Here is an 11,588-nt window from a genome sequence, read left to right as displayed (position 1 = left end):
TTGTAGACTGAGATGGGAGAAAGAGGATAAGTGAGCGGGGAATAAGCTCCTGGAAGAGACGGATGCAATGAATGGGGTTGTCTGTGCAGGTAGTTGGGCCTTGGCAAGAAGGGCTACATCCCTATGGGAGATGGGGATGGAGGAGGAGGAGACAATGGGAGAGTGAGAGATCAAGAGGAAAGAGGGAACTCTCCGGAAATGGCCTCCATTTTTAATGGCCACCATTGAGCATGTTCCAGCTTGCTTTAAGCCGATGCCTTCATTTTGTCTATGTAGCCTTGCACTTTCCAGAGCCCTCGATTTCCTGAAATCTCTCCTCTTTTTTCTTTCTAACCCTTACTTTCTGTTTTAGTAATAGAACAAGAAAGGCAAATGGAGTTAAATGTCTTGCCCAGGGTTACATAGCTAGGAAGCACCTGAGGCCAAATTTGAACCCAGGACCTCCTGACTGACTCCGGGTCTGGCTCTCTATTCATGTGCTACCTGGCTGCCCCCTTTCTTTCATTTTAACTTTGCACCATCACCACCTTTGAAGCAAATAGGTAGGCCCATTTTAGAGTCACAAACACTGAGGTCCTGAAATGAGAAGTCATTCCCATGTTTATGGTGATTTAAGGTTCACAAAGCACTTTCCTGATAACGGGCTGGTGTTGGGCTGCGGATGGAGCAGCCAGAGGGCTGGGCTTAGAGCTAGGACAGAGGGCTTCATGCAGTTACTAGCTGTGGAATGCTCAGCAAGTCACTTGGCCTCTCAGCCTCCGATTGCTCATCTGAAAAATGGGGACAGAAGAGCATGTTTCTCAGCATTGTGCGGGGATAAAATGCATGTAAAAGCATTTGTAGGCCTTGAAGGATTATGCAGAGGTAACAACGGGATTCTTTCCACTGCTCAGTTGCCATTGGGGCTCACCTGGAAGCCTCAGCCCCGTCCTAGTGCCCAGACTTTGTGGTTCTGGTACTGCCGAGGTGGATATCTTGGCAAGCCTGCGTGGGTCGTGTGTATGGCTCAGGGAGGCCCGGCAGCTTTGGCCGCTGCGGGCAAAAAGCCCTTCTAGGTCCTCGTTGGTTCCTCCATACTCTGGGCTCTGCTGTGATGGAGCCAGAGGAAGCAGAAGGGGGCCCCTCGGCCCTGGGCCTGGCTCCTCTCCGACAGTCAGAAATATTAGCCCAGAATGTCATTTTTTCCACTTTATTGTCTGAACGTTACCATTGCACAAATAAGTTACACGTGAATGACTGGCACAGCAACTACTGTGCCCCCACACCAGCTACATCCTACAGCCCAAAGCCAAGAGGGCAGGGGGAACAGAGACACTTGACATGCAACACAGCAAAGAGAACTGGAGAAACCCAGAGCAGCCTGGTCTGAGTCCTCCAGGCCTGGCATCCCCCCACCCACCCATCCTTAGAGCCAGACCCTCAGCGGCATCTCCCCACCCTGAGGGCAGCGGTCAGGAGGACCAAGCAGCGATGCACCTCCACTAACCACCAGCTCTGGCCTCATGTTAACCTGGCCCAGGGATGGCCCCGAACTTGCCCAAGGTGGCTGCTCGGGCTGTGGGGCACCGGCTCTTCCTTGGCACCTCTGCAGCACACCAGGATCCAGAAGCTGTCCGGCCTCAGCTGCTGTTCTTCAGGAGGCAGTAGACTTGCTCCAAGACGTGGCACAGACCTTGGTCCTTTGGTGTCCTGCTGGCCAACGAGACCTGAAATCATGGCCCCTCAGTTAAGGACTCAGGGCCTGAAAGACTCCTAAAAAGGTTTTCCGGCCCATTCTTGCCTCCCTCAAACTTTCTTTTTTTTTTTCAAACCCTTACCTTCTGTCTTAGAATCAATATGTATCAATCCAAGGCAGAAGAATTTTAAAGTTTAGGCAATGGGGGTCAAGTGACTTGCCCAGGGTCACACAGCTAGGACATGCCTGAGGCCAGATTTGAACTCCAGGCCTGATGCTCTGTCCACTGAGCCACCTGGCTGCCCCTTCCCTCAAACTTTTTAAAGAAACATTCCCAAGTCTGAGTTAGAAGGGATCTTCAGAATCAACAAATCTTTCTTTTGTCAACTCATAAAATACAGACTTGGAAAAGCTGTCATTTGCCCACGGTCACACTGCGTCCGCCCCACTCTACACAATCAGGAAGCTGATCTAACAGCACAGTTCCCGGCACAGCTAAGTATGTTTTTCCCCAGAGCTGAGAGAACAGAGAACGCCGCCTGGCCAGGCTCCTCTACTCTGGAGAAGCCATCTCAGCGGCCCCTCCCAGGGGGGCTAACAGTGTTTGCAGGACAAACACTTTACCCCTTGGCCTGAGGGAGGGGCTCCTAGCACCCCAATTTTATGGAGGAGGAAATTGAGGTCCAGGGAGGTGAAGGGACTTGCCCAGGGTCACAGCTAGTATCGGAGGCAGGATGTGATTTTGGGCATTCCTGACTCCAGGCCCAGCTAGGCGTCTCAGTGCCCAGATTAGTGGAAACGTTAACTTAGCCAATCCAGGGCCTGTTCTGGTACAGAGCACAAATGACAGCTTAGGAGTTTACTTCCCAGGGAGGAGGACTGTTTAAATCATTCAGACTTACCTGGGTCACAAGTTCATATGTAAACAGGCATTTTCCTCAGGGAAAAAAAGACTAGAGAACCCTTAACTCAAGAATTTTTTGATTTCTTGCTTGCCCACCACCAGGCCTTTGGCCTCCAAATCAGGTCAGCCCCTGCTGGGGGCTCCCCAGGGGCCTGGGTGCCCGTCCATCGCCGCCGTGCGCTCGGATTCATTCTCACCTTCAGCTTGTCCAGGTAGGTCTGCTCTTGGTTCCACAGGTCTTGGAATTTGACCACATCTGGTGCTCCTTTGTAAAAGTCCACCAGCAGCATCTGCAGGGGCAGAGGGAGAGTGGCCAGAGGGAGGCAGGAGCCGGAGCCGGAGCAGCCCCGACGTCAGGGTGGGATGGTGGGCCTCGTGAGCTTGTTCCAGGGAGAGAGACAGACAGACACACACACAGAGCCCGGGGACTCACCATCTCATGGAGGATGTCATTGGTCAGGAAGCCGTCCTGGACGTAAGTCATCTCTACCTCCATGGGGATCCCGTAGTCGTTGGGCCTTTGCTGGAGAAGGGGGAGCCTGCGTCAGAGCCTCCTTCCCACCTCCTTCCTCGCCCCCCAGACCCGTTCTGAAGCAGCAGCCAGGGAGAAGGCGGATGAAGACTCCAGCAGAAAGCAACGGGTTCTGGGTTTCGAGCTCAGCCCTGTCACCTATTTATAAATCCATGTTGTCTCTCCCATTAGACCGTGGGCTCCCGGGGGGTAGGAACAGCCCATTTTTTGGTTTTGTTTTGTTTTTGTGTCCCCAGTGCTCAGCACACTGCCTGGCACACAGTTGGCTCTCAATAAGTATTTTATTAGACTGGCTGAATCATGGGCTTGTCGGGCTTTAAAGATCATTCCGTCTAAACAAGCAAACTGAAGTCTGTTGAGGGAAAATCACTTGTCTGAAGTTCTACAGCGGGGAAGAAGCGAGGACAGGATTTGAATCCAGATGTGCTGTGAACCCTCACTGGCTATGCTCACTGGGGAAGCTGCCTATCTTTCTGGTTTACTCTTCTGGAAAACAAGATCAAACCAGAGGATCTCAATGCCCCTCTCAATCCTAACACTGTGTGACTGTAGAACTCTGGCTCCCAAAGGGAGAGCCAGAGAGGGTGGCCAGTCTAGGCAGGTGCCATAGGCCCAGGAGGGAGGTGTTACCACCAATGGGGCGACAGAGGTTGTGGGTTTGAATCCTGACAACCTGCGGGGCTTTGGAGAGGTGTGACAACTGTCTTCCAGCCTCAGGTTCCTCCTCTGGACAATAAGGGCGTTGGCCCGGGCAAGCTCTTGGTCCCTTTTAGCATGAACACTGTATAGTCTTAGAAATAGCTCGCACGGCTCTAGTGATAGGAAGTTTCCAAAGTGTCTTCATCACAACGACCTCGAGAGCCGAGACAGACCAGTAGTATTTACAACCCGGATTCTACCGATCATGGGAGGGGCAGAGGAGGGGGATGAGGTGCCCATGATCAGAGCTAAGGGTCCAGCCCAGGTCTCCAGCCTCCCACGTTCAGGGATCATGGGATCAAGTATGTCTGGAAGTCAAGAGAACTGGGTTCAAATCCTGGTTCCAACACCCGTGTCTCTGGGCCCATCATCTGACCTATCTGAGCCTCAGTGTCCTTATCTGTAAAGTGGAGGTAAAAATACTTCTGTCATCCTTCTCTGAGAGGTGACTGTGAAGGACATTTTGCAATTATTTCTACTTCGTTGAATATGCTTTGGATTCAGAAAGCCCTTGGTAATTCTTCCCATTTTGCCCACCCCTAATGCAAATTCATTCCCCAGCTTCCCCCACCGTTTCTGGGCTGGCAACCATTACCTACCTCTGGTGGAGGCATCACCCAAAATGGAGAAATCTTGGACTCAGGCCCCTGGTTTCCCGAGTAATAAGGGGCTGAGAAAATAAGGGAAAGTGCCACAGTTAGAAAAAGAGTGGGCTTGGCAATCACTTCCTGCTCGGCTCCTGGGTGGCTGATTCCCCATACATGGAGGCCTGGTGGTGCCCTAGTCTGTTAGCCTCCCTTTAAGCCCGAGAACCCACATAACCTCTTCCTCTCTCCTCCCCTGGGAGCCTGGGCCTCCTGGGCCCCAGCCTCAAGCTGAGCTCACCGCACACCAGGGCAAGGCAGGGCTGGAAGCTGTTGCCGCTGCCCTGCAGCTTGAGTTGATAGTCCATTTGGGCATCGATGTCCTGCAGGGAAGGCAGGGCTGGGCTGTAGGGGTGACTGTGGTACCAGCCCACCAGGGACAGGCCTCGAAGGAACAGACTCTGGCAGATCTGAGGAGAGGACAGGGAAGGGATGTCACTGTGGGGATGGTGGGCTCTCTCCAAGGCATCCACTCAACCTCAGAAGAGGGAGTCAGAGCCCAGATATACACACGTACACATTTCCCCCCTGCCCAGAAACATATGTGGTGGCATGGACACACACATTTGCAGACAGATAGACACACACACAGGACTGTACTTAAGGAAACCTGGGTGTAAATCACGTAAGCTGAGGCCTTATAGGCAAGTCCCTAACCTCTGAGGGCTTTTGTATTTTTGACTCCAAAATAATGATCCCAGAGATGTGCTTTAGGAAACAGCCTCATGGAAAGAAGAGTGTTGGAGTCAGGAGAGACCCAGATTTGAATTCAGGACCTGCCACTTACTGTGTGACCTGGGGCAACTCACATCTTCTCCCGAGTCTTGGTTGTCTCCAATAAAAATAATATTCGTAATGCCTTCCTCATAGGACTATTGTGAGAAAAATGCTTTGCTTGCCTTAAAGGTTTATATAAATGAGTTGTTACTGCCGTCAACACATGAGACATGCACACACAAATGACACACATGCTCCCATCATCCCCTCTTCTGCCCAATGACAGATTTCACCATCAGAGGTCAAAGGAGCAGAAGCCAGATCGGCCACGCTCTCCTCTCCCCAGTCAGGCCTCACCTCCTCCTCTATGGCAGCTGCTGTGTCGGCATCTCCCAGACGGCTCCTGCAGGGGAAGGCTCTCAGCACTGTCAGCACTGCCCAGGCGGGAGAAGAAGGGGCATCAGAGTGGATGCCGAGAGCTGCTGCTGTTCTCCGATCCTCCCCACCCCTTCCCCTGGTTTAACAGATACCCACACTGGCTGTTGGTGTCCCAGCGACCTCCAAGATAGCCCACAACCTCGCTCCTCGTCAAGTGGCTGTGAAAATCCTAAGACCAGAGGATGGGGACAGGGAGATCAGAGGGGTGGCCTAAGACCTTCTCTACCACCACCACCAAGACCAGCTCATTAGAAACACCAGGGAGCTAATGATCACACTGCTCCTCCTCCCTCTCACCCCCTGCAAACCAAGGGCTCTGGCAAATCTCTGGGCACGGCCACCCTCTGTAACTCATGTCCCTGGGAGACCCAGGTCCCTCCTCCTCTGAATGAATGCCAGGAGTCTGTCTTTGGGGATTTCTCTGACCCTTTAGGGCTTTCCCAGAAGCCATAATTGCTCTGGGGAGAGGGGAAGAATAATACTTCTCACAACTGCCCCCCTTACAGGTCATGGAATTCCAAAAGGCCTGATCTAGCTAATAAGGCCTGAGCTCCAGCTTCCAGTTTGTGGGACACATCCTGGCTACTCCCTCCCTCCCCTTCAGGGCTTTGCACCCACATCAGCTGGCATCTGTCTATTCTCGGGGAACATAGGAAGAAAGGGAGATCAGAGGGACAGAGGAGGGAGGGGAGGAAGTCCAAGGAGATAGAGGAAGTCAGAAGGCAAGGGGGCTAAAAAAAGATGACATGACTCCAGGGGGCAGAGGGAAAGGCTCAGGGGGACAGAGAATAAAGGAGAGGCTCAGGAATACAGAAGAAGGAGAGAGGTAGGGATGCCTGGGAGTACAGGGGACAGGACGTGGGGGCCACACACCAGTAAGAGCAGCACGTTGCTAGACACGGACACGTTGAAAGGCTGGAACTTGTTGATGGCTGTGAAAGATGTCACTTCTACCAGCGTATGTGGATTCCTGCAGGCCCAGGAGCCCCCACAACTTCAGGCATGGGTTCTTCCCTCCATTGGGGTAAAGGCAAAGAAACCAGCCCCGAGGGGAAAAGCTGCCACCCCCTCCCCAGCTCTAAGCCTCTCAGCCTCTGTCCAGGAACCACAAGAGGTGCCTGTGCTGAGAGCTCAGGGCCAATGGTTTCCCTGCCAGGACTAGAGCAAGGTAGCAGGGCTAACCTGGCCAAGTCCCGGCTGCCCAGGGTGCAGTATCGGACTGGCACCCGGCCCTTGTTCTCTGGTCGCTTCCCAGGGGGTCCAGCCTCTGTGAAGTAAAATATGGTGGTAAGGAGAGAAGAATCAACCCTTGGATGCCCCTATCTCTAAACCCAGCTCACTGGGAAATGGACTGGGCCAAGGACAGGGAGTACTTGAAAAAATTAGGCAAAGGGTTGGGGAGGGGAAAAAAAATCAGATCATGAGCTGTAGCCAAACAATCAATGCAAATTTTATATACCACATAAAGACAGTTTCTAAAAATTATTTCACTGGGTGAGTGGGGATGAAGGCCTCAGTTTTACAGAAGAAGAATGCTTCTACCCCACCCAAAGGCTTTCCTTTGTCAGTCTTTCCTTTGGCTCTAACAACCCCACACTGGGAAGGAAGAAGAGGGGTATTATTACATATGGAGAAACTGAGGCACAAAGATGGGGTAAGACTTGCCTAAGTGAGTCAGGGGCAAAACCAAGACTCCCATGTAGAATTCCTAATTCCGGGCTCAGGGATCCACCACTGCTCAGAGGGATCTAAACATACCTGGGTTGAGAGACTCTGTTAAGGCCTTTCCCAGCTGCTTCCTGCCCTTCTCTTCAAAGAGGACCGGGGCTGATGTTGAGGCGGGGGTCAGCATCTTCCCTTCCCGAGTCACTGCTGCCTCCTCCTCTTCCTCCTCTAACAGTTCTTCCTCATCACCCTCACTGACCAAGCTCTATGTAGATAGAGACAAACTTAGGCACTCCAGATCCAGCTCTGGAAATGATTTGGAAAGAACAATGGATTTGGAGTAAAAAAATAGGAGTCTGAATCCTAGCTCTGCTCCTTACTACCTATATGGCCTTAGGAAAAGTCCTTAGTCTTTATGGGCCTCAGTTTCCCCATGTTCAAAACAAGACATTTGGCCTAGATCAGGGGTTTTATCTTGGGGTCTGTGGACCAGTTTTGGTATTTCCCCTCCAATTACATGTAGAAACCATTTTTCACATTTGTTTTCTGCAATCCAAACTCTCCTTTTTCCTTCTCTCCCCAATGCCTCCCTCCCCGAGATAGCAGGTCACCTCATATAGGTTATATGTGGGCCATCATGCAATACATATTTCCATATTTGTGAGATCTTGTTTTTAAACAAATATTTTGCTATTATTCAATGTAGATTCCTTCGTAGTCCTGTTTTATTTTATGCACTTAGAAATATTATTCTGAGAAGGGATCTGCCTGTTACACTAGACTGCAAGGGGGTCCAAGACCCCCAAATATTAAGGACCCCTTCCTTTGAGGACAAGATTCGTAGTCCCTTCTAACCCCAAATTCTATGTCGTTGTGCCCCCTACTGGCTACCACAAGGAATGACTCCAAGGGGACTGAACCAAGAGAACCAGGGCTACTTCTCCTCTCTCTCTCTGGGGCCCTAGCCCTGCCCACCAGGCTCTGATCCCCCAGTCCTGCCTGCCTAGGTCTCCAGAATGATCTTCCCAATAATACTAATCCACCATGTTTCTAGGGCCTTCAAGGTTTACATAGTGCTCTCCTCACAACAATCCTATGAGGTCGTTATTTTGTGGATGAGAATAGTGTAACATTTTCTAGATGCGGAAAGCCAGGTTCATAAAAGTTAAGTGACTTCCCCACAGTGATAAAAGTTAGCATCAGGGCTGACATTGGAACTCAGTTCCAATGAATAACTCCTCTCAAGGCCAATTCCGGTCACGTTCCTGACCCACTCATACATCTCCTCTGGCTTCATCATTCTTCAAATAGTATTTGACAGCTTAAATTATCTTGCCCCGGCCTCCTTCTTCAGTTTCTTCTTCCTCCCTTATCCTTGGGTTCTCTTAGTCCTAATTGGTCTGGTCTTTCCTTTACTCCTTATAAAATATTAAATTCATCCTCATCACTGTGCCTTTACCCAGACCTCCTCATCTCCATCCTTCAGGCCCATCTCTAAGAGGTCTAACTTGCCACCTCCAGACCCCAAAGATCTCTTCCATCTCCGACATATTCAGTCAACACCCCACTATTTAGATCTTTGTTATTCCCTAATCCATGGCTGTGTCCTCTCCTCAGCCATACAGGGAACTGCCAAAGAACAGAGCCTAGATTCCTTTCTCCAGGGTCTTCCTATAATGCCTAACACAAGGAAAAACGATGTTGAGGGAACTTAGGGGACAGAGTTGGAGAAAGCCCAGGAAAGTCTTGACTGATTGGAATGGAAGTGTTAAGGTGGTGATCAAGTGGTACCAAGTTTTGAGTCCTCACTTATCTCTGAACTTCAGATTACTTCTTTATAAAATGGGGGTAATAATCCTTTCATTCTAACCCCAGGGAGTTGTGCTAATGAAAGAGTTTTGTAATCTGTAAAATCTGTGTAATCTATTATAGAAATATAAGATGCTATTAGTAGAAATGGAAGTGGATCAGGGAACAAATAGGCCAGTTTTACCTCCCCTCTTCCCCTTCCCCATTTCACCCTCACCTCCTCTGCAGCAGAGGGAGCATTGGGCTGGTGTCGTTTTAACCAAGTAGCCTTGTACTGATCCAACTTCTGACCCTTGTACTTGACAGAGGCCCAACCACAGCCTGATTTCTTGGCTGGGTTCACCAGCTTCTTGCAATAGGTGGCCCAGGCACTGGGTGAGTTGAACACCTGGCCAGTCTCTTGCCAGGTGATCTTCCCATCTGGCAGCAAGTCTCCAATGAACTTCTTCCCCTGGAGTGGAAGAGTTTGGGGAGAGGAGCAGAGAAAGAGTCAGGCCTGGAATAAGAGCAGTGCTTTCCTGAGCAAAGCCAGGATCTGCCTTCACACCCAACTCTAGAATTATGAATCCACAGATGGGAAAACTGGGGCTCAGGCTGGGGCGCATGCCTCACCAGGGTCACATTTCTAAGGAGTGGTAGGCCAAACAAGAGGAAAATTGAGTGGGGGGAACCTTAGAATCAGTGGGAGGTGGGAGAGTTCTTAGAACTAGACTATCTAACTGACTGCCCATCCTACCTACACTCATTTTATGGAGAGGGAAACTGAAGCCCAGAAAGGGAAGTGATGAGAGTGGACCCAGAGGCTCCAGTTCTCTCAATCTCCAGCTCCTGCCCCTGGGGTCTCACCAGGTAGTAGATGGAGAGGACCCCAGGCCCAGGCTCAATGAGGGCATCTTTGAGCAGCACCCGAAGGGTGATTCCTCGACGAGTCAACACGCAGCCTCGACCGCCCCCTCCTGTCCCACTGGCCCCACCGCCAGGGCCACAGCCTGGAGCTATCTTCTCAGAGTCTTCAGGGTTCTCCGGGCCTGGCTCTGGCTCCTGCTCCTCCTCTTCCTCTTCCAGCACCTCCTCTCCTGCAAGGCCTGTCCCAGCAGGAGACTGGGGATCTAGGGCTGAGCACACAGGAAGGCAGGAGGGAGCAAAGTGGGCATAGGCAGTGGCCCACGAGAGGGCCGGGCATGTGGGGCAGGGCACATTGGCTAAGAGCTGGGGTGCTCGAGCAAGGGTAGGGATGGGCCCAGGGTCGAGGAAAGGGCGGGGCCTAGAACTGCTGGAGCAAGAGGCCAGGCCTTGACGGGGCCTTCACCGTGGGGATAGAGGGGACAGGCCCTCAAGAGCCAAGCTAGGCCCGGGCGCAGGGGCAGTAGTGAGAGGTGGGAATGAGGGGGGAGGGTCGGGGGAGAAGGGTCGAGGCAGCAGTGGGTGTGGGAATGGGGTGCCAGGGATGCTGAGGGAAGTCAGGGGAGGGGGGATCTAAGGTAGCACTGGAGGGTGGGGATGGGGAGCCAGGATGCTCTGGAGGTTAAGAGCCGGGCCAGGCCTGTTAGGAGGGGCTCAGGATTCGAGCCCAGGACGGAGATAGGGATCGAAGGGATCCAGGCGAGGCCCGGACGAACTGGAGAGGACCGGGCACGGGAGGCTGGGCCAGGACCCTGGGGGACCGGCAGGGGCTGGGCTTGGGATGGGTGGGTGGGGCGCGGGGGGCGGGGGCGTCCTTGAGTCGGCCCGCCCTCACTCCCGCCCCCGGGTCCGCACATCCCTCTCCGACCCGGCCTCCCTCCCCCTGAGTACCTGCCATGGCCCGGCCTGGTCCGGCCCGGCCCCTCCGCTCCGCCTCCGCTCGCCCGGCTCCGGCTCCGCGCCGGCTCCGGCTGCTTCCTTCCCGGCACGTGACGCCGTTCCGTGTGTCCCCGCCCCGGACCCCGCGCCCAGCCAGAGCGAGGAGGCGGGGAGGGTGCGGGACGCCCGCCGCCCCCTTCCCCCCGCCACCCCCGCGCCTGGGCGAGTGGATCCTGCTGGGAAGATGGGTAAACTATGATACAGCCGCAGACCAGCGACTGTAGGGGCCTGAGAGGGAAAAACGGAGCTTGGATGCAGGCCCCTCCTACTCTCCCAAACACACACTCGCTCTCCCCGCACCTCTGCCGGGGCAGGTTCTCTCACCCTGTAGCTAGAGCTGTGCGGCTGAGACAAGTCTCTCTCCAGAGCCTGTCTACCCGGAGCCCCGAACTTCCCCCGTTCTGATTGGTCTTGAAGCCCGGCCACCTGCCAATCATGGCAGAAAGCCCTCAGGTATGGCTAGATCGGTGATTAGAAAGCTTCTCTCCTCCCGACCAATCAGCAGCAGCCCTAGACCACAAGCAGCCAAACAACAGCTGCTGTAACAGCTTAGGCAATCCCTGACCTCCGCCAATCAGGACGCGAGCAGTATCCATTTGCTGGAGGTTTGACACCTCTGTTTGCTTGGACCTCCCTGCATGCCCAGTGAGGTTAGTGCCCTTA

The 11,588-nt window shown here is 53.0% G+C and overlaps 1 protein-coding gene across 1 annotated transcript; it reads right to left on the bottom strand.

The window, feature by feature from the left end:
• Window positions 1-1,173: 1,173 nt before the first annotated feature.
• On the bottom strand, window positions 1,174-11,377 carry MPND (MPN domain containing). The gene is made up of 14 exons (XM_056822440.1): window positions 11,250-11,377; window positions 10,878-11,098; window positions 9,930-10,198; window positions 9,301-9,534; window positions 7,368-7,539; window positions 6,792-6,876; window positions 6,483-6,579; window positions 5,706-5,778; window positions 5,529-5,605; window positions 4,696-4,864; window positions 4,410-4,480; window positions 3,013-3,102; window positions 2,777-2,869; window positions 1,174-1,706 (listed from the first exon to the last, which is right to left on the bottom strand). The coding sequence occupies exons 1-14, from the start codon at window positions 11,360-11,362 to the stop codon at window positions 1,620-1,622; spliced, it is 1,851 nt and encodes a 616-aa protein (XP_056678418.1). The 5' UTR covers window positions 11,363-11,377; the 3' UTR covers window positions 1,174-1,619.
• Between the last annotated feature and the right edge of the window lie 211 nt (window positions 11,378-11,588).

Source organism: Monodelphis domestica, chromosome 3, assembly GCF_027887165.1.
Source record: "Monodelphis domestica isolate mMonDom1 chromosome 3, mMonDom1.pri, whole genome shotgun sequence".
In the NCBI taxonomy this organism is placed as follows: domain Eukaryota; kingdom Metazoa; phylum Chordata; class Mammalia; order Didelphimorphia; family Didelphidae; genus Monodelphis; species Monodelphis domestica.
This window is presented reverse-complemented; position numbering and strand designations above follow the sequence as displayed.

Bases quoted from the DNA above. Each gene is read 5' to 3' on its own strand.
- MPND (XM_056822440.1), bottom strand. From the start codon at position 11,362: ATGATTGGCAGGTGGCCGGGCTTCAAGACCAATCAGAACGGGGGAAGT. The intron at 5,606-5,705 runs GTGGGTATCTGT...CCGCCTGGGCAG, and splicing joins CTGGGACACCAACAGCCAGT to TGCTGACAGTGCTGAGAGCC. The intron at 2,870-3,012 runs GTGAGTCCCCGG...CTGCCCCTGCAG, and splicing joins ATGACATCCTCCATGAGATG to ATGCTGCTGGTGGACTTTTA.